Source organism: Rana temporaria, chromosome 12 (assembly GCF_905171775.1).
Source record: "Rana temporaria chromosome 12, aRanTem1.1, whole genome shotgun sequence".
In the NCBI taxonomy this organism is placed as follows: domain Eukaryota; kingdom Metazoa; phylum Chordata; class Amphibia; order Anura; family Ranidae; genus Rana; species Rana temporaria.
The window spans coordinates 1,981,841-2,008,831 of NC_053500.1; the positions used below are offsets into that span (position 1 = coordinate 1,981,841).

Consider the following 26,991-nt stretch of genomic DNA (forward strand, 5'->3'; position numbering starts at 1 on the left):
CGCATATTTAGAGGTGGAGTCTGGGCGGGGCTAAGTTGTAAAGTGGGCTCATGGGCGGTCCTCACATATTTAGAGGCGGGGCCAGAGTGGGACCAGCCTCCAAAATGGAAATGCCCACCCAGGAAGTGGGCGTATAAACTGCAGACTGTGGGCGGGATTAAGTGTCCCTGGATGAGCCTTTTTTTTTGGTAGAAGAACAGGTTCGGGGTAGAATTTGGACCTGTGTGTCCCCTCTATACCTGAACAGGTCAGTGGGGACACTGGGGGGGGGGGGGCCACACCCACAGCTTGTTAGGTCCCGGCCTGCTGATCCACCGTTCCCAGGATAGCTGGTACAGCCGGCAATTGTTTATGAAGTCAGTTCAGGAGATTCACATTTCACTGCGTCCATCACAGCGCCCCCCGCCGCGTCCCTCACAGCGCCCCCCGCCACGTCCCACATAGCGCCCCCCACCGCGTCCATCATAGCGGCCCTCGCCGTGTTCCATCACAGCAGCCCCCCGCCGCGTCCATCACAGCGTCCCTCGCCGTGTTCCATCACAGCGGCACCCCGCCGCGTCCCTCACAGCGCCCCCCACCGCGTCCCTCACAGCACCCCCCACTGCGTCCATCACAGCGCCCCCGCCGCGTCCCTCACAGCGGCCCCCACCGCGTCCATCACAGCGCCCCCCGCTGCGTCCCCCACCGTGTCCATCATAGCGGCCCTCACAGCGCCCCCCCGCCGCGTCCATCATAGCGGCCCCCGCCGCATCCATCACAGCGGCCCCCGCCGCATCCATCATAGCGGCCCTCGCCGTGTTCCATCACAGCGGCACCCCGCCGCGTCCCTCACAGCGCCCTCCACCGCGTCCATCATAGCGGCCCTCGCCGCGTCCCTCACAGCACCCCCCACTGCGTCCATCACAGCGCCCCCGCCGCGTCCCTCACAGCGGCCCCCACCGCGTCCATCACAGCGCCCCCCGCCGCGTCCCCCACCGTGTCCATCATAGCGGCCCTCACAGCGCCCCCCCGCCGCTTCCATCATACCGGCCCCCGCCGCATCCATCACAGCGGCCCCCCGCCGCATCCATCATAGCGGCCCTCGCCGTGTTCCATCACAGCCCCCCGCCACGTCCATTATAGCGGCCCTAGCCGTGTTCCATCACAGTCCCGCGTCGCGTCCATCACAGCGCCCCCGCCGCGTCCATCACAGCGCCCCCGCCGCGTCAATCTTTCACCCATCCTGAGAAACGATCTGTCCAAATACAAATTTCACGAGAAGCCGTATTCTGAGCGTTTACACGGCCGGGACGTCGCCTCCCGCTGGCGGTCTTTCCGCACGTGAATTGCAGTTGACTTCATTTCCATGACATCAGACTGACAGGCGGCGGCGGTTCCGCTTCCCTTGTTCCGGAGCGCTTCTCATTAATGGGCCGTCCCGGGGTGGAATTTTTTTCAGTCCAATTTCAACAAGTCGGCAAAATCCGCCTCTTCTCCAAATCCTTCCTTCGCAGTACTCAGTGAGAAAATCCTTATGGGGTGGGGGATGGGGGGGGGGATATGGGATGGGTGGGGGGGGGTCAGTTTGCAGACTGGGTCTGTGGTCAGTACCGGGATGTGGAACTGCCCCCCCCCCCCCCCACTGTTATTATATGCAGTAAAATGGGTTTACTCCCCCGTGTCCATTCCTTTTCTCTGCTGTGCCTGCAGGAGGAAGCATTTCCTCAGTCTCCCCTCTTGCAGTGACTGTCTAGGCTGAGATGATGTCATCGGTCTGCTGCAGGCAGGAGGAAGCATTTCCTCAGTCTCCCCTCCTGCAGTGATTTTGCGTAGGCTGAGATGATGTCATCAGTCTGCTGCAGGCAGGAGGAAGCATTTCTTCAGTCTCCCCTCTTGCAGTGACGGTCTAGGCTGAGATGATGTCATCGGTCTGCTGCAGGCAGGAGGAAGCATTTCCTCAGTCTCCCCTCCTGCAGTGATTTTGCGTAGGCTGAGATGATGTCATCGGTCTGCTGCAGGCAGGAGGAAGCATTTCCTCTCCTCCGGTGATCTGACTTTACATTGTAACTTTGTATCCAGTCACAAGGTGAGAAGATGTTTGTCAGCAGAAGGGAGAACGTTGGTGACATTTCCGTCGCCCCCCCCAGCACAGCGCCTTCATTTCCCTCTGTGATTGGTCCACCTGTGGAGGGGCGTCCAATCAGATCGCAGCGTTTCCTCCTGAGGTTGTACATCGTCTGACATTTAGACGGGAAAGGTCATTTTATATTTAGACGTCTGACCCGCGCCCCCGTCCACAGCGCTCAAATGTCAGTAACCCCGTCCGTGCCGGAGGCCATCGCTGGGCCAGATAACGTTCGTCCTGATCAGTGGGTGACCCCTATACATGCATTACATCCGACCCCACGCAGGTCAATGGAGGGGAGAGAGTGTCCTATTGGGGGGAATTTCCCTTCACTTCCTGGCCCAGGGACACAACAGGAAATGACAGTTGTCACCGGGACAAGTAGGATGAATTTCCTCATAGGGGACACAGACGGCTACAATAACCACACGGGGGGGGGGGGGGGGGTTCTCCAATCGCCCTCATCCTGCAGCCTAGCCCCCCTCATCCTGCAGCCTAGCCCCCCTCATCCTGCAGCCTCGCCCCCCTCCTCCTGCAGCCTAGCCCCCCTCATCCTGCAGCCTCGTCCCCCAATCCTGCAACATAGCCCCCCTCATCCTGCAGCCTCGTCCCCCTCCTCCTGCAGCCTAGTCCCCCTCCTCCTGCAGCCTAGTCCCCCTCATCCGGCAGCCTCGTCCCCCCCATCCTGCAGCCTAGCCCCCCTCATCCTGCAGCCTAGCCCCCCTCATCCTGCAGCCTAGCCCCCCTCATCCTGCAGCCTAGCCCCCCTCATCCTGCAGCCTCGTCCCCCAATCCTGCAACATAGCCCCCCTCATCCTGCAGCCTCGTCCCCCTCCTCCTGCAGCCTAGTCCCCCTCCTCCTGCAGCCTAGTCCCCCTCATCCGGCAGCCTCGTCCCCCCCATCCTGCAGCCTTGCCCCCTCATCCTGCGTTCCGCTGTCAGAGCGCAGTACTGCGCGGATCCCGTGCCGCTCTTGTTTTGCATTAAACAATGTAACAGAACAGGATGGAGGGCAGGCAGCACAGAACACAGTTGCTCGGGTTGCATTTAGCATGTGCGGAGGCGCAGTGCCGGTTTCCAGCGGCTTGTCTCATACGTAGAAGGGAAAAGTGCGGCGTCACATTGTGTGACGGTATCAGAGCGGCGCGCTGCTCCGCTGCGTCTTTGTTTTGTGTAATCAGAGGCTCGGCTGGTGTTGTGGGAACCTCGGGAAATAATGAGAGACGATTAGAGGTCAGGAATGTATCGCACGAGTCACGAGCGCTTATTTCCAGGACGTGGGCCGTTTATTGTGCCGCTCCGTAATTATGCCAGATGGCAGGACCCCTTTTCATTGGATGATCAGGCGTTCCACTTAAAGGGGAGCTGGAGTCAATGCTCCACTGTAATAAAGATATTCACTTTATTTTTATTTGGTCAGAGGAGGGCGCAGTGTGTAAGGTTCGGTCGGAGGGGGCGCAGTGTGTCGGGTTCGGTCGGAGGGGGGCGCAGTGTGTAAGGTTCGGTCGGAGGGGGCGCAGTGTGTCGGGTTCGGTCGGAGGGGGCGCAGTGTGTCGGGTTCGGTCAGAGGGGGGCGCAGTGTGTAAGGTTCGGTCGGAGGGGGCGCAGTGTGTCAGGTGTGGTAGGAGGGGGGCGCAGTGTGTAAGGTCCGGTCGGAGGGGGCGCAGTGTGTCAGGTTCGGTCGGAGGGGGCGCAGTGTGTAAGGTTCGGTCGGAGGGGGCGCAGTGTGTAAGGTTCGGTCGGAGGGGGCGCAGTGTGTAAGGTTCGGTCGGAGGGGGCGCAGTGTGTAAGGTTCGGTCGGAGGGGGCGCAGTGTGTAAGGTTCGGTCGGAGGGGGCGCAGTGTGTAAGGTTCGGTCGGAGGGGGCGCAGTGTGTAAGGTTCGGTCGGAGGGGGCGCAGTGTGTCGGGTTCGGTCGGAGGGGGGCGCAGTGTGTAAGGTTCGGTCGGAGGGGGCGCAGTGTGTCAGGTTCGGTCGGAGGGGGGCGCAGTGTGTAAGGTCCGGTCGGAGGGGGCGCAGTGTGTAAGGTTCGGTCGGAGGGGGCGCAGTGTGTCAGGTTCGGTCGGAGGGGGGCGCAGTGTTTCGGATTCGGTCGGAGGGGGTGCAGTGTGTCGGATTCGGTCGGAGGGGGGCGCAGTGTCAGGTTCGGTCGGTGGTCGGAGGGGGGCGCTGTGTGTCGGATTCGGTCGGAGGGGGGCGCAGTGTCAGGTTCGGTCGGTGGTTGGAGGGGGGGCGCAGTGTGTCGGGTTCGGTCGGTGGTCGGTGGGGGGCGCAGTGTCAGGTTTGGTCAGAGGGGGGCGCAGTGTGTCGGGTTTGGTCGGTGGTCGGAGGGGGGTGCAGTGTGTTGTGTTTGGTCGGTGGTCGGAGGGGGGTGCAGTGTGTCGGGTTTGGTCGGTGGGGGGCGCAGTGTCAGGTTCGGTCGGTGGTCGGAGGGGGGCGCAGTTTTTCGGGTTCGGTCGGTGGTCGGAGGGGGGGGCGCAGTGTGTCGGGTTTGGTCGGTGGTCAGAGGGGGGCGCAGTGTGTTGGGTTCGGTCGGTGGTCAGAGGGGGGCGCAGTGTGTCGGGTTCGGTCGGAGGGGGGGCGCAGTGTGTCGGGTTTGGTCGGTGGTCGGAGGGGGGGCGCAGTGTGTCGGGTTTGGTCGGTGGTCGGTGGGGGGGCGCAGTGTGTCAGGTTTGGTCGGTGGTCAGAGGGGGGCGCAGTGTCGGGTTCGGTCGGTGGTCAGAGGGGGGCGCAGTGTCAGGTTCGGTCGGTGGTCAGAGGGGGGCGCAGTGTCAGGTTCGGTCGGTGGTCAGAGAGGGGCGCAGTGTCAGGTTCGGAGGGGGGGCGCTGTGTCGGGTTCGGTTGGTGGTCGGTGGGGGGCGCAGTGTGTAGGGTTCGGTCGGTGGGGGGCGCAGTGTCAGGTTTGGTCGGTGGTCGGAGGGGGGCGCAGTGTGTCGGATTCGGTCGGAGGGAGGCACAGTGTGTCAGGTTTGGTCGGAGGGGGCGCAGTGTGTCAGGTGTGGTCGGAGGGGGGGCGCAGTGTGTCAGGTTTGGTCGGAGGGGGGCGCTGTGTTCCCTCAATAGTGACGTATGTTCCGTATGAAGAGATGATTCTCGGTTTGTCGCCTGTGGATGCGGCTGGGAATGTTTGGCGTCACACGAAGCGGACGTGACGGCGAGGATTGCGATTTAACGAGTGGACGGCGAGCGGCGGAATTGCTTTGAATTGTCTCTCCGCGGCTCAGACTAGACGTTGCCGAGCAACAGCACCGCCGGCCATCTCCAGAACAACGCCGTTCCCTCTGTACTCCTCTCCTGCACGTGTTTCGTCGCCGTATCACTGACGCGTTTCGGGAATTAAAGGGGACCCGCCCCTGAATGAATCCTCGTACAATCTGCATCCAATCAGGGAGGACCTCGCGCTCCATAGTTGGAGATTGTTACTTTGTATAATGAGATGTCTCCTCCCCCCAACACAGGAGCGGGAGACTTCCTGCGCTCTGATTGGCTGCGGACATTGTGTGCACCGCCCACAGATCCCCAGTGATGGCGCCACCTACAGACCTCATCATCTCCTATCATCTCTCCCCAATATTTGCATCACCACTGGAGCGCTGCAGAACATCGCACCACCCCCTCCCCCTCCTGACAGATCCATACTGATATATTCTGCAGAACATCGCTCCTCCCCTCCCCCTCCTGACAGATCAATACTGATATATTCTGCAGAGCGTTGCTCCTCCCCTCCTGACAGATCCATACTGATATATTCTGCAGAACATCACACCCTCCCCTCCCCCTCCTGACAGATCCATACTGATATATTCTGCAGAACATCGCTCCCTCCCCTCCTGACAGATCCATATTCATATATTCTGCAGAACATCGCTCCCTCCCCTCCCGACAGATCCATATTCATATATTCTGCAGAACATCGCTCCCTCCCCTCCTGACAGATCCATATTCATATATTCTGCAGAACATCGCTCCCTCCCCTCCTGACAGATCCATATTCATATATTCTGCAGAACATCGCTCCCTCCCCTCCTGACAGATCCATACTGATATATTCTGCAGAACATCGCTCCCTCCCCCTCCTGACAGATCCATATTGATATATTCTGCAGAGCGTTGCTCCTCCCCTCCTGACAGATCCATACTGATATATTCTGCAGAACATCGCTCCCTCCCCCCCTCCTGACAGATCCATACTGATCTATTCTGCAGAGCATCACTCCATCCCCTCCCCCTCCTGGCAGATCCATATTGATATAATCTGCAGAACATCGCTCCGTCCCCTCCCCCTCCTGACAGATCCATAACGATATATTCTGCAGAGCGTTGCTCCTCTCCCTCCAGACAGATCCATATTGATATAATCTGCAGAGCGTTGCTCCTCCCCCTCCTGACAGATCCATACTGATATATTCTGCAGAACATCGCTCCGTCCCCTCCCCCTCCTGACAGATCCATAACGATATATTCTGCAGAGCGTTGCTCCTCTCCCTCCAGACAGATCCATATTGATATAATCTGCAGAGCGTTGCTCCTCCCCCTCCTGACAGATCCATACTGATATATTCTGCAGATTATCCCATCACTGACCCCTCTGTAGATCCTGCAGAGCGTTGCTCCGCCCCCTGGCAGGCGGGGTGGTGGTGGTAGCGGGGCACAGCTGGCGGGCAGTGATAAGGTTTATCAGGATTGGCACTTCTAATGATATTTAATTAGTGTTGTTGGCGGTCGGGGGAGGGGTGCGCCCGGATTGTGTAAACACAGATAAGGGGAGATGGAGAGGTGCGGGAGTTCCGCGCTCAGTCAGTGATTGTCGCTGTCACCACCCCAGAAATTGTCTGCCCCACCCCCCTCCCGATCGTCCCACACGTGTGACACCCGACCTTCTCTGTGGATATAAAGCGCCGCCTGCGGATTGGAACGTTTACGTCGTTTGTCGCCGTTGTGCGACTTTAAAGCGCGACGAGTTTGATATTTATATTTTACAAAAAAAATATTTTTATTTGCATTAAAATTCAGAAAAGTGATTGCCGGCCATGCGAGGGGTTAACCGGCTTCTCCAGAACTGCGGCGGCGGATGAGTCACCCGGGACGGGCGCGGAATACATCACTCCGTGCCAGAAAAGTGGCCGCGTGCCCCCGAGACCGCTATTCAGGCACCGCTGTGCCAGCGGCACGCTATTGTATCTCATTGTGGGCGGATTCTGGAAACGCGGCCAATCGGGGGGGGGGGGGCTGGTGGCGAGGATAAAAAGAGATCACATTTATGCCGCAAATTCTACGTTTTTTTTTTTGAGGTGGCGGATCTATCGCTTTTTTGTGCCCGTGGGGGGCATTTTGGGGGGGGAGAGGGGGCACTATAAGGCGGGGAAGGGGGGCACTATAAGGCGGGAAGGGGGCACTATAAGGCGGGAAGGGGGCACTATAAGGCGTGGAAGGGGGGCACTATAAGGCGTGGAAGGGGGGCACTATGGGGGGGAAGGGGGGCACTATAAGGCGGGGAAGGGGGGCACTATAAGGCGTGGAAGGGGGGCACTATAAGGCGTGGAAGGGGGGCACTTTGGGGGGGGGAGAGGGGGCACTATAAGGCGGGGAAGGGGGGCACTATAAGGCGTGGAAGGGGGGCACTATAAGGCGTGGAAGGGGGGGCACTATGGGGGGGAAGGGGGGCACTATAAGGCAGGGAAGGGAGGCACTATAAGGCGTGGAAGGGGGGCACTATGGGGGGGAAGGGGGACACTATAAGGCGGGGAAGGGGGGCACTATGGGGCGGGGAATGGGGGCACTATAAGGCGTGGAAGGGGGGCACTATAAGGCATGGAAGGGGGGCACTATAAGGCGTGGAAGGGGGGCACTATAAGGCGTGGAAGGGGGGCACTATAAGGCGGGGAAGGGAGGCACTATAAGGCGGGAAGGGGGACACTATAAGGCATGGAAGGGGGGCACTATAAGGCGTGGAAGGGGGGCACAATAAGGCGTGGAAGGGGGGCACTATAAGGCGGGGAAGGGAGGCACTATAAGGCGGGAAGGGGGACACTATAAGACGGGGAAGGGGGGCACTATAAGGCGTGGAAAGGGGGGGGAATATTGGGGGGAAGGGGGGCACTATGGGGGGGAAGGGGGGCACTATAAGGCGGGAAGGGGGGCACTATGGGGGGGAAGGGGGGCACTATAAGGCGGGGAAGGGGGGCACTATAAGGCGGGGAAGGGGGCACTATAAAGCAGCAGCCTTTGAGAGAGAAGAGGAAGGAAGCCATCAGTGCTGCAGGAAGGGGTGCGGGTGTGTTTGGTGCGCGGCGGGCAGGAAGGGGTGCGGGTGTGTTTGGTGCGCGGCGGGCAGGAAGGGGTGCGGGTGTGTTTGGTGCGCGGCGGGCAGGAAGGGGTGCGGGTGTGTTTGGTGCGCGGCGGGCAGGAAGGGGTGCGGGTGTGTTTGGTGCGCGGCGGGCAGGAAGGGGTGCGGGTGTGTTGGTGCGCGGCGGGCAGGAAGGGGTGCGGGTGTGTTTGGTGCGCGGCGGGCAGGAAGGGGTGCGGGTGTGTTTGGTGCGCGGCGGGCAGGAAGGGGTGCGGGTGTGTTTGGTGCGTGGCGGGCAGGAAGGGGTGCGGGTGTGTTGGTGCGCGGCGGGCAGGAAGGGGTGCGGGTGTGTTGGTGCGCGGCGGGCAGGAAGGGGTGCGGGTGTGTTGGTGCGCGGCGGGCAGGAAGGGGTGCGGGTGTGTTGGTGCGCGGCGGGCGGGAAGGGGTGCGGGTGTGTTGGTGCGCGGCGGGCAGGAAGGGGTGCGGGTGTGTTGGTGCGCGGCGGGCAGGAAGGGGTGCGGGTGTGTTTGGTGCGCGGCGGGCAGGAAGGGGTGCGGGTGTGTTTGGTGCGCGGCGGGCAGGAAGGGGTGCGGGTGTGTTTGGTGCGCGGCGGGCAGGAAGGGGTGCGGGTGTGTTGGTGCGCGGCGGGCAGGAAGGGGTGCGGGTGTGTTGGTGCGCGGCGGGCAGGAAGGGGTGCGGGTGTGTTGGTGCGCGGCGGGCAGGAAGGGGTGCGGGTGTGTTGGTGCGCGGCGGGCAGGAAGGGGTGCGGGTGTGTTTGGTGCGCGGCGGGCAGGAAGGGGTGCGGGTGTGTTTGGTGCGCGGCGGGCAGGAAGGGGTGGACGGCGGCGGTATGTGTAAATATTATGGCAGATCTGGCTGCGCTCAGCCCGGCGGAGGGGACCCGAGCCGCAGACGTTCTGACTTTATAAGGACGTCTGGCAACCGGCGGGGATCGGGACGCTCATAAATCTGCGAGACGTGTGAAATAAAACGACCGTCCGCTACAATCTCCAATCATTCATCCAATGAGAGCCCAACCCCCATCGTGTGTGTACTGCGCTACTACAATGTCACGTGATAGCTTGTGGTTTGTCGGGATTAGGTGACCATCTTAGGCCTGTGGCCCTTCAGTGACCATCTCAGGCCTGTGGCCCTTCAGTGACCATCTCAGGCCTGTGGCCCTTCAGTGACCATCTCAGGTCTGTGGCCCCTCAGGGACAATCTCATGTCTTTGGCCCCTCTGGGACGATCTCATGTCTGTGGCCCCTCAGGGACGATCTCATGTCTGTGGCCCCTCATTGACAATCTCAGGTCTGTGGTCCATCAGTGGCAATCTCATCTCTGTGGCCCCTCAGTGACAATCTCATCTCTGTGGCCCCTTGGTGACAATCTCATCTCTGTGGCCCCTCGGTGACAATCTCAGGTCTGTGGCCCCTCGGTGACAATCTCAGGTCTGTGGCCCCTCAGTGACAATCTCAGGTCTGTGGCCCCTCAGGGACAATCTCAGGTCTGTGGACCCTTGGTGACAATCTCATCTCTGTGGCCCCTAATCTCGTGTCTGTAGTGGGTCGGTGGTTGGTAGAGCTGAGAATTCCTCCTCCCTAAAGCAGGAATAACATGGCGCCGTCTCTCTCCTCCGCCCCCCGCACAGTAAATATTAGTGTGAAGTGGAGTGCTGTGTTTAGCTGAAGAGGAGAAAACCCGTCCCGCTCAAAGTCACGTCACGGTATACACAGATCAGGGCTGTATATACATCTATAATGTATGGTCCAATCACATCTGTTTATGGAAAGAGATTATTCCGTCATCAAAGGGAGCTCCAAGTTTTCATCGCTGTGTGAGACCGCTGTACACTTCAATAGAAAATGTCCGATATCAGAAAAGCTGCTTCTGTGCCCCTCTGATGTCCTTTCTCTTTGCATCCCTCTTGGATATAGTTCCTTGAGGATCACAGACGCAGTGGTTGGGGATCGTCGAGGAGTGCAGACGCAGTGGTTGGGTAACGTCGAGGAGCATAGACGCAGTGGTTGGGTATCGTTGAGCGTAGACGCAGTGGTTGGGTATCGTTGAGGAGCGTAGACGCAGTGGTTGGGTATCGTTGAGGAGCGTAGACGCAGTGGTTGGGTATTGTTGAGTGTAGACGCAGTGGTTGGGTATCGTTGAGGAGCGTAGACGCAGTGGTTGGGTATTGTTGAGGAGCGTAGACGCAGTGGTTGGGTAACGTCGAGGAGCACGGAGGCAGTGGTTGGGTTGGGTAACGCAGTGGTTGGGTTGAGCACGGACGCAGTGGTTGGGTAACGTCGAGGAGCACATACGCAGTGGTTGGGTATCGTTGAGTGTAGACGCAGTGGTTGGGTAACGTTGAGGAGTGTAGACGCAGTGGTTGGGTATCGTTGAGGAGTGTAGACGCAGTGGTTGGGTATCGTTGAGGAGTACAGACGCAGTGGTTGGGTAACGTTGAGGAGCACATACGCAGTGGTTGTGTATCATTGAGGAGTGTAGACGCAGTGGTTGGGTATCGTTGAGGAGCGTAGACGCAGTGGTTGGGTATCGTCGAGGAGCGTAGACGCAGTGGTTGGGTAATGTCGAGGAGCGTAGACGCAGTGGTTGGGTAATGTCGAGGAGCGTAGACGCAGTGGTTGGGTATCGTTGAGGAGCGTAGACGCAGTGGTCGGGTAACGTTGAGGAGCGTAGACGCAGTGGTTGGGTATCGTCGAGGAGCGTAGATGCAGTGGTCGGGTAACGTTGAGGAGCTTAGACGCAGTGGTCGGGTAACATTGAGGAGCGTAGACGCAGTGGTCGGGTAACGTTGAGGAGCGTAGCTGCAGTGGTCGGGTAACGTTGAGGAGCGTAGCTGCAGTGGTCGGGTAACGTTGAGGAGCGTAGCTGCAGTGGTCGGGTAACGTTGAGGAGCGTAGCTGCAGTGGTCGGGTAATGTTGAGGAGCGTAGCTGCAGTGGTTGGGTATCGTTGAGGAGCATAGACGCAGTGGTCGGGTAACGTTGAGGAGCGTAGCTGCAGTGGTTGGGTATCGTTGAGGAGTACAGACGCAGTGGTTGGGTATCGTCGAGGAGCGTAGACGCAGTGGTCGGGTATCGTTGAGGAGCGTAGACGCAGTGGTTGGGTATCGTTGAGGAGCGTAGACGCAGTGGTTGGGTATCGTCGAGGAGCGTAGATGCAGTGGTTGGGTATCGTTGAGCGTAGACGCAGTGGTTGGGTATCGTTGAGGAGTGTAGACGCAGTGGTTGGGTAACGTCGAGGAGCATAGACGCAGTGGTTGTGTATCGTTGAGCGTAGACGCAGTGGTTGGGTATCGTTGAGGAGCGTAGACGCAGTGGTTGGGTATTGTTGAGGAGCGTAGACGCAGTGGTTGGGTAACGTCGAGGAGCACGGAGGCAGTGGTTGGGTTGGGTAACGCAGTGGTTGGGTTGAGCACGGACGCAGTGGTTGAGTAACGTCGAGGAGCACATACGCAGTGGTTGGGTATCTTTGAGGAGCACATACGCAGTGGTTGGGTATCGTTGAGGAGTGTAGACGCAGTGGTTGGGTAACGTTGAGGAGTGTAGACGCAGTGGTTGGGTAACGTTGAGGAGCACATACGCAGTGGTTGTGTATCATTGAGGAGTGTAGACGCAGTGGTTGGGTATCGTTGAGGAGCGTAGACGCAGTGGTTGGGTATCGTCGAGCGTAGACGCAGTGGTTGGGTAATGTCGAGGAGCGTAGACGCAGTGGTTGGGTAATGTCGAGGAGCGTAGACGCAGTGGTCGGGTATCGTTGAGGAGCGTAGCTGCAGTGGTCGGGTAACGTTGAGGAGCGTAGACGCAGTGGTTGGTTATCGTCGAGGAGCGTAGATGCAGTGGTCGGGTAATGTCAAGGAGCGTAGACGCAGTGGTCGGGTAACGTTGAGGAGCTTAGACGCAGTGGTCGGGTAACATTGAGGAGCGTAGACGCAGTGGTCGGGTAACGTTGAGGAGCGTAGCTGCAGTGGTCGGGTAACGTTGAGGAGCGTAGCTGCAGTGGTCGGGTAACGTTGAGGAGCGTAGCTGCAGTGGTCGGGTAATGTTGAGGAGCGTAGACGCAGTGGTCGGGTAACGTTGAGGAGCGTAGCTGCAGTGGTTGGGTATCGTTGAGGAGCGTAGACGCAGTGGTTGGGTATCGTTGAGGAGCGTAGACGCAGTGGTCGGGTAACGTTGAGGAGCGTAGCTGCAGTGGTTGGGTATCGTTGAGGAGTACAGACGCAGTGGTTGGGTAACGTTGAGTGTAGACGCAGTGGTTGGGTATCGTTGAGCGCAGACGCAGTGGTTGGGTATCGTTGAGCGCAGACGCAGTGGTTGGGTATCGTTGAGGAGTGTAGACGCAGTGGTTGGGTAACGTTGAGGAGCGTAGACGCAGTGGTTGGGTATCGTTGAGGGACGCAGTGGTTGGGTATCGTTGAGGAGCGCAGACGCAGTGGTTGGGTATCGTGGAGGAGCACAGACGCAGTGGTTGGGTATCGTTGAGGAGCGTAGACGCAGTGGTTGGGTATCGTTGAGGAGCGTAGACGCAGTGGTTGGGTATCGTTGAGGAGCGTAGACGCAGTGGTTGGGTATCGTTGAGGAGCGTAGACGCAGTGGTTGGGTATCGTCGAGGAGCGTAGATGCAGTGGTTGGGTATCGTTGAGGAGTGTAGACGCAGTGGTTGGGTATCGTTGAGGAGCGTAGACGCAGTGGTTGGGTATCGTCGAGGAGCGTAGACGCAGTGGTTGGGTATCGTCGAGGAGTGCAGACGCAGTGGTTGGGGAATGTTGAGGAGCGCAGACGCAGTGTCGTTGCGCAGAGTCAGGAAGGCTCCTTTTGCGACATTTTGCTGTTTCTCTGGGGTTTTTTTGGCGATCCCGCGCCGGTTCGCAGGCCGATCGCTCAGCTCATCGCTCGGTTTCCTTCCGCCTGGTATCAGGTGTCTGTCCCTGTAAATAATTCAGCGCGGTCCCAGGGCGGGACCCTCCGTTCACATATGGAGCTGCCGAACCGATCGTCGTCGTGCCGTCTGAAGCCTTGTAGAGCAGCGCGGCCGCCGCTCCCCGCGGATCTTCCTGAACGCGGCGCCGGCTCGCCTCTGAATCATTCATGACTTACAAGGAGACGATCGCAGGAAAAATGTTATCCGCCAAAACTCGCAGAACTCCTCCCGGAGGAACCCGATCCTCGCTGTCTGAGCGACTAGAGGGGGAGCGCCGATCGTCCAACCGGGAAATCGCAAAGTAAACGGAAATATAAAAATCCTTTCCATTGAACAAGAAAATGTATTAAAATCGATTGGCGCCCCTTACACCTGAGCGCTGCGAGGCGCCCCCTTTCACCTGAGCGCTGCGAGGCGCCCCCTTACACCTGAGCGCTGCGAGGCGCCCCCTTACACCTGAGCACTGCGAGGCGCCCTCTTACACCTGAGCACTGCGAGGCGCCCCCTACACCTGAGCACTGCGAGGCGCCCCCTTACACCTGAGCACTGCGAGGCGCCCTCTTACACCTGAGCACTGCGAGGCACCCCTTACACCTGAGCGATGCGAGGCGCCCCCTTACACCTGAGCACTGCGAGGCGCCCCCTTACACCTGAGCACTGCGAGGCGCCCTCTTACACCTGAGCACTGCGAGGCACCCCTTACACCTGAGCGATGCGAGGCGCCCCTTACACCTGAGCACTGCGAGGCGCCCCCTTACACCTGAGCGATGCGAGGCGGCCCTTACACCTGAGCACTGCGAGGCGCCCCCTTACACCTGAGCGATGCGAGGCGCCCCTTACACCTGAGCGCTGCGAGGCGCCCCCTACACCTGAGCACTGCGAGGCGCCCCCTTACACCTGAGCGATGCGAGGCGCCCCTTACACCTGAGCGCTGCGAGGCGCCCCCTTACACCTGAGCGCTGCGAGGCGCCCCCTTACACCTGAGCGCTGCGAGGCGCCCCATTACATCTGAGCGCTGCGAGGCGCCCCATTACACCTGAGCGCTGCGAGGCGCCCCATTACACCTGAGCGCTGCGAGGCGCCCCATTACACCTGAGCACTGCGAGGCGCCCCCCTACACCTGAGCGCTGCGAGGCGCCCCCTACACCTGAGCACTGCGAGGCGCCCTCTTACACCTGAGCACTGCGAGGCACCCCTTACACCTGAGCGATGCGAGGCGCCCCTTACACCTGAGCACTGCGAGGCGCCCCCTTACACCTGAGCGCTGCGAGGCGCCCCATTACACCTGAGCGCTGCGAGGCGCCCCATTACACCTGAGCACTGCGAGGCACCCCTTACACCTGAGCGATGCGAGGCGCCCCCTTACACCTGAGCACTGCGAGGCGCCCCCTTACACCTGAGCACTGCGAGGCGCCCTCTTACACCTGAGCACTGCGAGGCGCCTCATTACACCTGAGCACTGCGAGGCGCCCTCTTACACCTGAGCGATGCGAGGCGCCCCTTACACCTGAGCGATGCGAGGCACCCCTTACACCTGAGCGATGCGAGGCGCCCCTTACACCTGAGCGCTGCGAGGCGCCCCCTTACACCTGAGCGATGCGAGGCGGCCCTTACACCTGAGCACTGCGAGGCGCCCCCTTACACCTGAGCGATGCGAGGCGCCCCTTACACCTGAGCGCTGCGAGGCGCCCCCTACACCTGAGCACTGCGAGGCGCCCCCTTACACCTGAGCGATGCGAGGCGCCCCTTACACCTGAGCGCTGCGAGGCGCCCCCTTACACCTGAGCGCTGCGAGGCGCCCCCTTACACCTGAGCGCTGCGAGGCGCCCCATTACACCTGAGCGCTGCGAGGCGCCCCATTACACCTGAGCGCTGCGAGGCGCCCCATTACACCTGAGCGCTGCGAGGCGCCCCATTACACCTGAGCGCTGCGAGGCGCCCCCCTACACCTGAGCGCTGCGAGGCGCCCCCTACACCTGAGCGCTGCGAGGCGCCCCCTACACCTGAGAGGCGCCCCCTTCACCCAAGGGGTCAGTCGCACAGCTGGATTCGGTAAATTCCTCCGCGTGTACCGGACCGTTAAGCCGCCGCGCTCACGCGTTGGATTTTTGGGTGAATTTACCAGCAGAGACGCGGCGGTCGCGGCTGTAAAGGGTTAAGGCGTTATCTGGGTGCAGCTGGCGGGGGGCACACAATGGCGCGGCCCCTCGGAGCGCGTTCTAAATCCGGAGGGGGGCGTCGCCGCTTCATTCATTTCCATCAGATGTCGCAGAAAGACCTTGATGAGCAATTTCTAATCAGGCGGCTCGTTACCGGCCGCTATGAAAGGCTTCTGATAGACGCAGCGAAAAGTCATTAACTAATGAATCGTCTGGCAGCGGGCGCCGCTCCGCACGGTTTCGTCTCGCTGATCGGCCGCGCGGCGTCTGTGCGCCCCCCCCCCCCACGGGGTTAATGTGATAAATAGAAATCTATACTGGGACGAGGCAAAGCCCAAAAGTCTTCAGGTGTTGGGGGAGTGTGCCAAACTGTCCCCGCCCACAATGGGGCGGCCACGCCCTCTACACCTGTGATATGGTGTCCGCATTTCTGTATATAGCTCTGACATGCTCTGTGGTGTTGTACATACCCCCCCCCCCCCCTGGGATTGGTTAGAGGGTGTGAAGAGTAAACCGGCGCTGGGGCCCTTGGGAGTCGCTGATCCCTACTCACCTGAGTCCAGTGTAAGAGGGTCTCACTCGTGTTGCTGCAATGTGGCTTCTCTCTGACCGGTAATTTCATGTCTCGTGTCTTGCAGGACCCCCGCAGTAAGCACAAGTTTAAGATTCACACCTACGGGAGCCCCACCTTCTGCGACCACTGCGGATCGCTGCTCTACGGGTTAATACACCAAGGAATGAAGTGCGACAGTAAGTACGGGCTGGGGGAGGGGCGGGGCACGTCTGTCTCCTCCCTCTCATTTACATAAAGTGCTCAAAATCCACCCCTCCCCCCCCCCTAAAATATACATACAGTTCCCTGTATCAAACTCCTCCCACTAATTTACATATATGTCCCCTCCTCCTCTACATACAATACCCTGTATCAAACTCCTCCCCCTTATTTACATATATGTCCCCTTCTCATCTACATACAGTACCCTGTATCAAACTCCTCCCACTAATTGACATGCAGTTCTCTGAATCTAACCCCTCCTCATTTACATACAAGGTGCCTGATCTACCCCCTCCCCCCTCATTTACATACAGTACTCTAAATCTATTCCCGCCTCCTCATTTACATCTAGTTTGCATGATCTGTTTCCTCCCACGTCTTTACATGCAACATTCTGAATCTGTCTCCACCCCCTCATTTACATAAAGTGCTAAACCTTCCTCCCCTTAATAGTTAAGTACCCTGTCTCAAACTCCTCCCCCTGATTGACATATAGTACTCTGTATCTATCCCCTCCCCCTCATTTACATACAGTGTGCTTGATCTACCGCCTGCTTGATCTGTCTCCTCCCTCTCATTTACATGAAGTACAGTCAGTACTGTAAATCTTTCCCCCTCTCTGGTCAGACACACCCCCCCTCCCTGGGAAGGCACACCCCCTCTCTGTCCAGGCACTCCCTCACTGGCAGGACACACCCCCTCTCTGTGCAGGCACTCCCCCTCTCTGGCAGGACACACCCCCTCTTTGTCCAGGGACTCCCTCATTAGCAGGACACACCCGCTCTCTGTCCAGGCACTCCCCCTCTCTGGCCAGGCACCCCCCTCTCTGGCAGGACACACCCCCTCTTTGTCCAGGCATTTCCTCACTGGGAGGACACACCCCCTCTCTGTCCAGGCACTCCCTCACTGGCAGGACACACCCCCTCTCTGTCCAGGCACTCCCCCTCTCTGTCCAGGCACTCCCCCTCTCTGGCCAGACGCCCCTGCTCTCTCTGGCCAGGCACTCCCTCGCTGTCAGCACACAAACACACCTCCTCTCTGATCAGATACACCCCCTCTCTGTCCAGGCACTCCCCCTCTCTGTCCAGGCACTCCCCTCTCTGTCCAGGCACTCCCCCTCTCTGTCCAGGCACTCCCTCACTGGCAGGACACCCCCCTCTCTGTCCAGGCACTCCCCCTCTCTGTCCAGGCACTCCCCCTCTCTGGCCAGACGCCCCTGCTCTCTCTGGCCAGGCACTCCCTCGCTGTCAGCACACAAACACACCTCCTCCCTGATCAGATACGCCCCCTCTCTGTCCAGGCACTCCCCCTCTCTGTCCAGGCACTCCCCCTCTCTGTCCAGGCACTCCCCCTCTCTGGCCAGACGCCCCTGCTCTCTCTGGCCAGGCACTCCCTCGCTGTCAGCACACAAACACACCTCCTCTCTGATCAGATACGCCCCCTCTCTGGCCAGGCACTCCCTCTTTAGCAAGACACACCACCTCTGTGTTCAGACACACTCCCTCTCTGACAAGACATGCCCCCTCTCTGGTCAGACACAATCCTTTTCTGGCAAGACACGCCCCCTCTGTGGTCAGACACACCTCCTTTTGATAAGACATGCCTCCTCTCTGGTCAGACACGCCCCCTCTCTGTCAAGACATGCCCCCTCTCTGGTCAGGCACACTCCCTCTCTGTCAAGACATGCCCTCTCTCTGGTCAGACACTCTTTTGGCAAGACACACCTCCTCTGTGGTCAGACACGCCCCCTCTGTGGTCAGACACGCCCCTCTCTGGTCAGACACACTCTCCCCTTCCCTAAAGGGTAAGTTGGATGCATGATGGGGAATTTCAGGGACGGGGTCCATTAGATGTAGGAGGCCAGCAGGTGACCCGTGTTGCCGGACTCCATCAGGAACCGACCTCTATACTGTATTTAGATGGAATGATGTCATAGTGGATGATTTGTGTTTGTCGCCCGGCTCCTGAGTGCGCTGACCTCTGTCTTCTCTCTCCGCTCAGCCTGTGATATGAATGTACATAAAATCTGCGTCGTCAACGTGCCCAGTCTATGTGGGATGGACCATACGGAGAAGAGGGGGCGGATCTTCCTGAAGGCCGAGGTCATCAGAGACGTCCTCAATGTCGCCGGTAAGAGACAGACCTCTTCTTATTGTCATATTACTACCAGGACAGCATTACAGGGTTATCAGAGTCCTCCGGGAGAGGAGGGTTATAGAGGAAGGAGCAGAGTCCCCCAGAAGAGTATATCAGGAGAGGAGAGTTATAGAGGAAGGAGCAGAGTCCTCCAGCAGAGTATATCAGGAGAGGAGAGTTATAGAGGAAGGAGCAGAGTATATCAGGAGAGGAGAGTTATAGAGGGAGGAGCAGAGTCCTCCAGCAGAGTATATCAGGAGAGGAGAGTTATAGAGGAAGGAGCAGAGTCCTCCAGCAGAGTATATCAGGAGAGGAGAGTTATAGAGGAAGGAGCAGAGTCCTCCAGCAGAGTATATCAGGAGAGGAGAGTTATAGAGGAAGGAGCAGAGTCCTCCAGCAGAGTATATCAGGAGAGGAGAGTTATAGAGGAAGGAGCAGAGTCCTCCAGCAGAGTATATCAGGAGAGGAGAGTTATAGAGGAAGGAGCAGAGTCCTCCAGCAGAGTATATCAGGAGAGGAGAGTTATAGAGGAAGGAGCAGAGTCCTCCAGCAGAGTATATCAGGAGAGGAGAGTTATAGAGGAAGGAGCAGAGTCCTCCAGCAGAGTATATCAGGAGAGGAGAGTTATAGAGGAAGGAGCAGAGTCCTCCAGCAGAGTATATCAGGAGAGGAGAGTTATAGAGGAAGGAGCAGAGTCCTCCAGCAGAGTATATCAGGAGAGGAGAGTTATAGAGGAAGGAGCAGAGTCCTCCAGCAGAGTATATCAGGAGAGGAGAGTTATAGAGGAAGGAGCAGAGTCCTCCAGCAGAGTATATCAGGAGAGGAGAGTTATAGAGGAAGGAGCAGAGTCCTCCAGCAGAGTGTATCAGGAGAGGAGAGTTGCGGCGCCCCCGTGTGGCGGATCCTCCAGTGCCCGGGTTGCGGTCGGTCGGCGTGTCTGTCCCTTTAATGAGAGTAAATATCGGTATCTTGGATGACATTGCGGTAAATAGAAGGAATGAGATGAAAGCGCACAGGGAGGGGCGGGGCACAGGGGGCGGGGCACAGGGAGGGGCGGGGCACAGGGGGCGGGGCACAGGGGGGGCTCAGGGAGGGGCGGGGCACAGGGGGGGGCTCAGGGAGGGGCGGGGCTCTCCACCCGTAATTGCCGTGTAAATAGGACTATTATTTGCCGTCAGTGGAGATTAGAGAGGCTGAGCGATATCGCAGAGCGCTATTTATTAAAGGCGGGTCCCGCTGAGCAGTGTGTACTCTGGGGGGGGGGGGATGGCCACACGCCGGCTGCTAAAGAGCAAATATATACATGTGACATACACCCCCCCCCCCAATGTGACATACACACCCCCCCCCAATGTCCACCCCAATGTGACACACACCCCCCCAATGTGACACACACCCCCCCAATGTGACACACCCCCCCCCAATGTGACACACCCCCCCCCAATGTGACATTCTCCCCCCCCCTGTGACATTCCCCCCCCCCTTCTAATGTGACTCCCCCTCCCCAATGTGACATCCCCCCCCTAATGTGACATTCTCCCCCCCTTCTAATGTGACATTCCCCCCCCCCCAATGTGACATTCCCCCCCCCCCAATGTGACATTCTCCCCCCCTTCTAATGTGACATTCCCCCCCCCCAATGTGACATTCTCCCCCCCCATGTGACATTCCCCCCCAATGTGACATTCCCCCCCCCTTCTAATGTGACTCCCCCTCCCCAATGTGACATCCCCCCCCTAATGTGACTCCCCCTCCCCAATGTGACATTCTCCCCCCCTTCTAATGTGACATTCCCCCCCACAATGTGACATTCCCCCCCCCCAATGTGACATTCCCCCCCCAATGTGACATTCTCCCCCCCCCACATGTGACATCCCCCCCCCAGTGTGACATCCCCCCCCCAATGTGACATTCCCCCCCCCAATGTGACATTCCCCCCCCAATGTGACATCCCCCCCCCCAATGTGACATCCCCCCCCCCACAATGTGACATTCCCCCCCCCACAATGTGACATACACCCCCCCCAATGTGACATTCTCCCCCCCCCCACAATGTGACATCCCCCCCCAGTGTGATATACACTCCCCCCCCCCAATGTGACATTCCCCCCCCAATGTGACATTCTCCCCCCCCCCCCCACAATGTGACATCCCCCCCAGTGTGACATACACTCCCCCCCAATGTGACATTCCCCCCCCAATGTGACATTCTCCCCCCCCCCCCAATGTGACATTCTCTCCCCCCCCCCCAATGTGACATACAGACGATCCATGGTACCCGCGGGAGATACATTGTATCCGTGAATGAGGATCTCAGGCGTGTGACCACACTGCCCCCCGGTGGTGATATCTGGAGCTGCAGTAGAGTGAGTGCATTCGGGGTCACACCTGTGACAGGCGATAAATTCCTTCCTTCTCCTCTCCTTCTTCTTCTTCTCAGCAAATCTCACACTTTATACCCAGGAGACGTTGTCGTGACGACACGGAAGAGAGGCGGAGCAATAAAAGCGGGAAAACGGCGATTATTTTAATTTTTCTGTGATGAGGCGACACAGAAACCTCAGAGAAGCTTTATAAATAGCGGAAATGTCGGAATCCATCTTTATTATGGGATGTGAACTGCTGGGGGAGGGGAAGTCTGACTCCCTTCTCCTCCCCCATCCCCTTCAAACTTCCTTCATCCCACTTGTTGAATGAGAAGCGCCGAGTCCTCTGTGATTCCATGCTGGGTCCTGTGCTGCCCCCTGCTGCTCACATCTGGTACTGCAAGCAAATGCATTGTACAGCCATAGGGAGGGAGATGGGCTTTACAAAGCTGCTGATTGGCTGCTGAGTGAAGCAGATTACAAACTAAACTTTCCCTTGATTGGATTATTAGTATTATGTCTGCAGTCTCTGATCATCTCCTGTACTATGTCTGCAGTCTCTGATCATCTCCTGTATTATGTCTGCAGTCTCTGACCATCTCCTGTACTATGTCTGCAGTCTCTGACTGTCTCCTGTATTATGTCTGCAGTCTCTGACCATCTCCTGTATTATGTCTGCAGTCTCTGATCATCTCCTGTACAATGTCTGCAGTCTCTGATCGTCTCCTGTACTATGTCTGCAGTCTCTGACCATCTCCTGTACTATGTCTGCAGTCTCTGATCATCTCCTGTATTATGTCTGCAGTCTCTGACCATCTCCTGTACTATGTCTGCAGTCTCTGATCATCTCCTGTATTATGTCTGCAGTCTCTGATCATCTCCTGTACTATGTCTGCAGTCTCTGATCATCTCCTGTACTATGTCTGCAGTCTCTGACCATCTCCTGTACTATGTCTGCAGTCTCTGACCGTCTCCTGTACTATGTCTGCAGTCTCTGACCATCTCCTGTACTATGTCTGCAGTCTCTGATCATCTCCTGTACTATGTCTGCAGTCTCTGATCATCTCCTGTACTATGTCTGCAGTCTCTGATCATCTCCTGTATTATGTCTGCAGTCTCTGATCATCTCCTGTATTATGTCTGCAGTCTCTGACCATCTCCTGTACTATGTCTGCAGTCTCTGATCATCTCCTGTACTATGTCTGCAGTCTCTGACCATCTCCTGTACTATGTCTGCAGTCTCTGACCATCTCCTGTACTATGTCTGCAGTCTCTGACCATCTCCTGTACTGTGTCTGCAGTCTCTGACCCTCTCCTGTATCATGTCTGCAGTCTCTGATCATCTCCTGTACTATGTCTGCAGTCTCTGACCCTCTCCTGTATCATGTCTGCAGTCTCTGATCATCTCCTGTATCATGTCTGCAGTCTCTGATCATCTCCTGTATCATGTCTGCAGTCTCTGATCATCTCCTGTATTATGTCTGCAGTCTCTGATCATCTCCTGTACTATGTCTGCAGTCTCTGATCATCTCCTGTACTATGTCTGCAGTCTCTGACCATCTCCTGTACTATGTCTGCAGTCTCTGATCATCTCCTGTATTATGTCTGCAGTCTCTGATCATCTCCTGTATTATGTCTGCAGTCTCTGATCATCTCCTGTATTATGTCTGCAGTCTCTGACCATCTCCTGTATTATGTCTGCAGTCTCTGACCATCTCCTGTACTATGTCTGCAGTCTCTGACCATCTCCTGTACTATGTCTGCAGTCTCTGACCATCTCCTGTACTATGTCTGCAGTCTCTGATCATCTCCTGTATTATGTCTGCAGTCTCTGATCATCCTGTATTATGTCTGCAGTCTCTGATCATCTCCTGTATTATGTCTGCAGTCTCTGACCATCTCCTGTATTATGTCTGCAGTCTCTGACCATCTCCTGTACTATGTCTGCAGTCTCTGATCATCTCCTGTACTATGTCTGCAGTCTCTGACCATCTCCTGTACTATGTCTGCAGTCTCTGATCATCTCCTGTATTATGTCTGCAGTCTCTGATCATCTCCTGTATAATGTCTGAAGTCTCTGATCATCTCCTGTACTATGTCTGCAGTCTCTGACCGTCTCCTGTATCATGTCTGCAGTCTCTGACCATCTCCTGTACTATGTCTGCAGTCTCTGATCATCTCCTGTATTATGTCTGCAGTCTCTGATCATCTCCTGTATTATGTCTGCAGTCTCTGATCATCTCCTGTACTATGTCTGCAGTCTCTGACCGTCTCCTGTATCATGTCTGCAGTCTCTGACCGTCTCCTGTATCATGTCTGCAGTCTCTGATCATCTCCTGTATCATGTCTGCAGTCTCTGATCATCTCCTGTATCATGTCTGCAGTCTCTGATCATCTCCTGTATTATGTCTGCAGTCTCTGATCATCTCCTGTACTATGTCTGCAGTCTCTGATCATCTCCTGTATTATGTCTGCAGTCTCTGATCATCTCCTGTATTATGTCTGCAGTCTCTGATCATCTCCTGTATCATGTCTGCAGTCTCTGATGTTATAACTCTCATCCTGGGGGGTCATGTTAGAGTTGCGGTTGCTATGAGTTACGCCCCCTGGTGGTGTGCGGCGGGCTCCCCCATGGTTGGTGAACGCTCGGCTGGACGGGGCGCCACGTTGCGCGGCGATGTGTGCGCTGGAAGCTGACCGTCTCTGCTGATCAAAGAATTTCTGATTCCAATAAATAATGTATCAGCTGCTGGAAGCAGATAGTGGGGGGATGGGGTCCGCCCCCCAGGGGGAGGGGAGGGGAGGATTCATACAGAACCCAGATAAACCGACTCTCATTGACGGCGAATCACTTCCTCCGCCGCGCCGCCTTTTGTTTGCCGCTATCACAAGTTTCCATGGCAACCGGCCTGCAAGATTTATTCCAATGGGAATCATTTCCTGTTTATGATTTATCATTCACATTGTGGGGGGGGGGGGGGAGAATGTCACATTGGGGGGGGGTGTCACATTGGGGGGGAGAGTGTCACATTGGGGGGGAGAATGTCACATTGGGGGGGGGAATGTCACATTGGGGGGGGGGATGTCACATTGGGGGGAGAATGTCACATTGGGGGGGGAATGTCACATTAGGGGGGGGAATGTCACATTGGGGGGGGGAAATGTCACATTGGGGGGGGGATGTCACATTGGGGGGGGGAATGTCACATTGGGGGGGGAATGTCACATTGGGGGGGGAATGTCACATTAGGGGGGGGAATGTCACATTGGGGGGGGGGAAATGTCACATTGGGGGGGGGATGTCACATTGGGGGGGGGAATGTCACATTAGGGGAGGGATGTCACATTGTAGGGGGGGGGAGAATGTCACATTGGGGGGGAGAATGTCACATAGGGGGGGAGAATGTCACATTGGGGGGAGAATGTCACATTGGGGGGAGAATGTCACATTGGGGGGGGGAATGTCACATTGGGGGGAGAATGTCACATTGGGGGAGATGTCACATTTGTAGGGGGGGGGGAGAATGTCACATTGGGGGGGGAATGTCACATTGGGGGGGAATGTCACATTAGGGGGGGGGAATGTCACATTAGGGGGGAATGTCACATTGGGGGGGGGGAATGTCACATTGGGGGGAGAATGTCACATTGGGGGGGGGAATGTCACATTGGGGGGATGTCACATTAGGGGGGGGATGTCACATTGTGGGGGGGGAGAGAATGTCACATTGGGGGGGGGAATGTCACAGGGGGGGTGTCACATTGGGGGGAGAATGTCACATTGGGGGGGGGGGGAGAATGTCACATTGGGGGGGGGTGTCACAATAGGGGGGGATGTCACGGGGGGGATGTCACATTAGGGGGAGATGTCACATTGTAGGGGGGGGGAATGTCACATTGTAGGGGGGGGGGAATGTCACATTGGGGGGGGGAATGTCACATTAGGGGGGGTGTCACATTGGGGGGAGAATGTCACATTGGGGGGGGGGGGAGAATGTCACATTGGGGGGGGTGTCACATTAGGGGGGGATGTCACGGGGGGGATGTCACATTAGGGGGAGATGTCACATTGTAGGGGGGGGGGAATGTCACATTGTAGGGGGGGGGGAATGTCACATTGTAGGGGGGGGAATGTCACATTGTAGGGGGGGGGAGAATGTCACATTGGGGGGGGGAATGTCACATTGGGGGGGGGGGAATGTCACATTGTAGGGGGGGGAGAATGTCACATTGGGGGGGGGGGAATGTCACATTGTAGGGGGGGAGAATGTCACATTGGGGGGGGGGGAATGTCACATTGTAGGGGGGGGAGAATGTCACATTGGGGGGGGGAATGTCACATTGGGGGGGGGGGAATGTCACATTGGGGGGGGAGAATGTCACATTGTGGGGGGGAGAATGTCACATTGGGGGGAATGTCACATTGGGGGGGGGGAGAATGTCACATTGGGGGGGGAATGTCACATTGGGGGGGAATGTCACATTGGGGGGGGAGAATGTCACATTGGGGGGGGAATGTCACATTGGGGGGAGATGTCACATTGTGGGGGGGAGAATGTCACATTGGGGGAGATGTCACATTGGGGGGGGGAGAATGTCACATTGTGGGGGGGGATGTCACATTGGGGGAGATGTCACATTGGGGGGGGGAGAATGTCACATTGGGGGGAGATGTCACATTGGGGGGGGGATGTCACGTGGGGGGGAGAATGTCACATTGGGGGGAGATGTCACATTGGGGGGGGGATGTCACGTTGGGGGGGGAGAATGTCACATTGGGGGGGGAGAATGTCACATTGGGGGGGGAGAATGTCACATTGGGGGGGGAATGTCACATTGGGGGGGAATGTCACATTGGGGGGGGAATGTCACATTGGGGGGGGGGATGTCACATTGGGGGGGGTGTCACATTGGGGGGGGGGATGTCACTTTGGGGGGGGTGTCACATTGGGGGGGTGTCACATGGACTCTGCACAGTACCACTTCTCTCCCCTGTATGTCGGGTGTAATTCTCGGTATCTGTATTCTGTAGACACATATACAGGAGTCTATGGGTGTCTCTTGGGGGTGCAGGAAGTTGTACTGAGCGATGAGTGAGCTCCTCAATCCTGTCTCATTAATGTGGAGTGACAGGTGGGGCGCCCTCTGTGTTGCGTTGTGTAATTGCGGTGTTGCTGGTCGGGTTTGGAATTAATTGCTGTGAAATGAGATGCAGATTTGGATTCGGGTCGGAGGAGGGGGAGGAGCCGCCGTCACGGCTGTCTGATGAGATGGAAGTGGCTCTGTGATGGATGATGGGGAATTCTCAGCTCTGAGGACTCGTCTCCGTCCCGATCACTCTGTGTGAGAACTTCAGGTTTTCTCTGTGCCCAGTGCAGTGCTTGATGCTCTGTGCATTGCTCTGTGCTCAATGCTTGGTGCAGTGCTCTGTGAAGTGCTCAGTGCAGTGCTCGGTGCTCAATGCTCTGTGCAGTGCTCGGTGCTCTGTGCAGTGCTCTGTGGGTGCTTGATGCTCTGTGAAGTGCTCGGTACAGTGCTCGGGGGTCTGTGCAGTGCTCGGGGGTCTGTGCAGTGCTCGATGCTCTGTGCAGTGCTCGGGGGTTGTGTGCAGTGCTCGGGGGTCTGTGCAGTGCTCGGGGGTCTGTGCAGTGCTCGGGGGTCTGTGCAGTGCTCGGGGGTCTGTGAAGTGCTCGATGCTCTGTGAAGTGCTCGATGCTCTGTGAAGTGCTCGATGCTCTGTGAAGTGCTCGATGCTCTGTGAAGTGCTCGATGCTCTGTGAAGTGCTCGATGCTCTGTGCTCGATGCTCTGTGAAGTGCTCGAGGCTCAGTGCTCGATGCTCTGTGAAGTGCTCGATGCTCAGTGCTGGATGCTCTGTGAAGTGCTCGATGCCTGTGAAGTGCTCGATGCTCTGTGCAGTGCTCGATGCTCTGTGAAGTGCTCGATGCTCAGTGCTGGATGCTCTGTGAAGTGCTCGATGCTCAGTGCTGGATGCTCTGTGAAGTGCTCGATGCTCAGTGCTGGATGCTCTGTGAAGTGCTCGTTGCTCAGTGCTCGTTGCTCAGTGCTCGTTGCTCAGCTCAGTGCTCGTTGCTCAGTGCTCGTTGCTCAGTGCTCGTTGCTCAGTGCTCGTTGCTCAGCTCAGTGCTCGTTGCTCAGTGCTCGATGCTCTGTGAAGTGCTTGATGCTCCTGCTGTCTCGATGCTCTGTGAAGTGCTCGATGCTCTGTGA

The 26,991-nt window shown here is 57.6% G+C and overlaps 1 protein-coding gene across 1 annotated transcript in view; it reads left to right on the plus strand.

Annotated features, from left to right (window-relative positions):
* The window catches only part of PRKCA (protein kinase C alpha), a gene marked incomplete in the record, with an annotated part of 253,925 nt that overhangs the window by 206,800 nt on the left and 20,134 nt on the right, over positions 1-26,991 (plus strand). Inside the window, 2 exon segments of the mRNA XM_040331294.1 lie at positions 16,123-16,234; positions 18,261-18,389. Of these exon segments, the coding sequence (XP_040187228.1) occupies positions 16,123-16,234; positions 18,261-18,389 (241 nt within the window).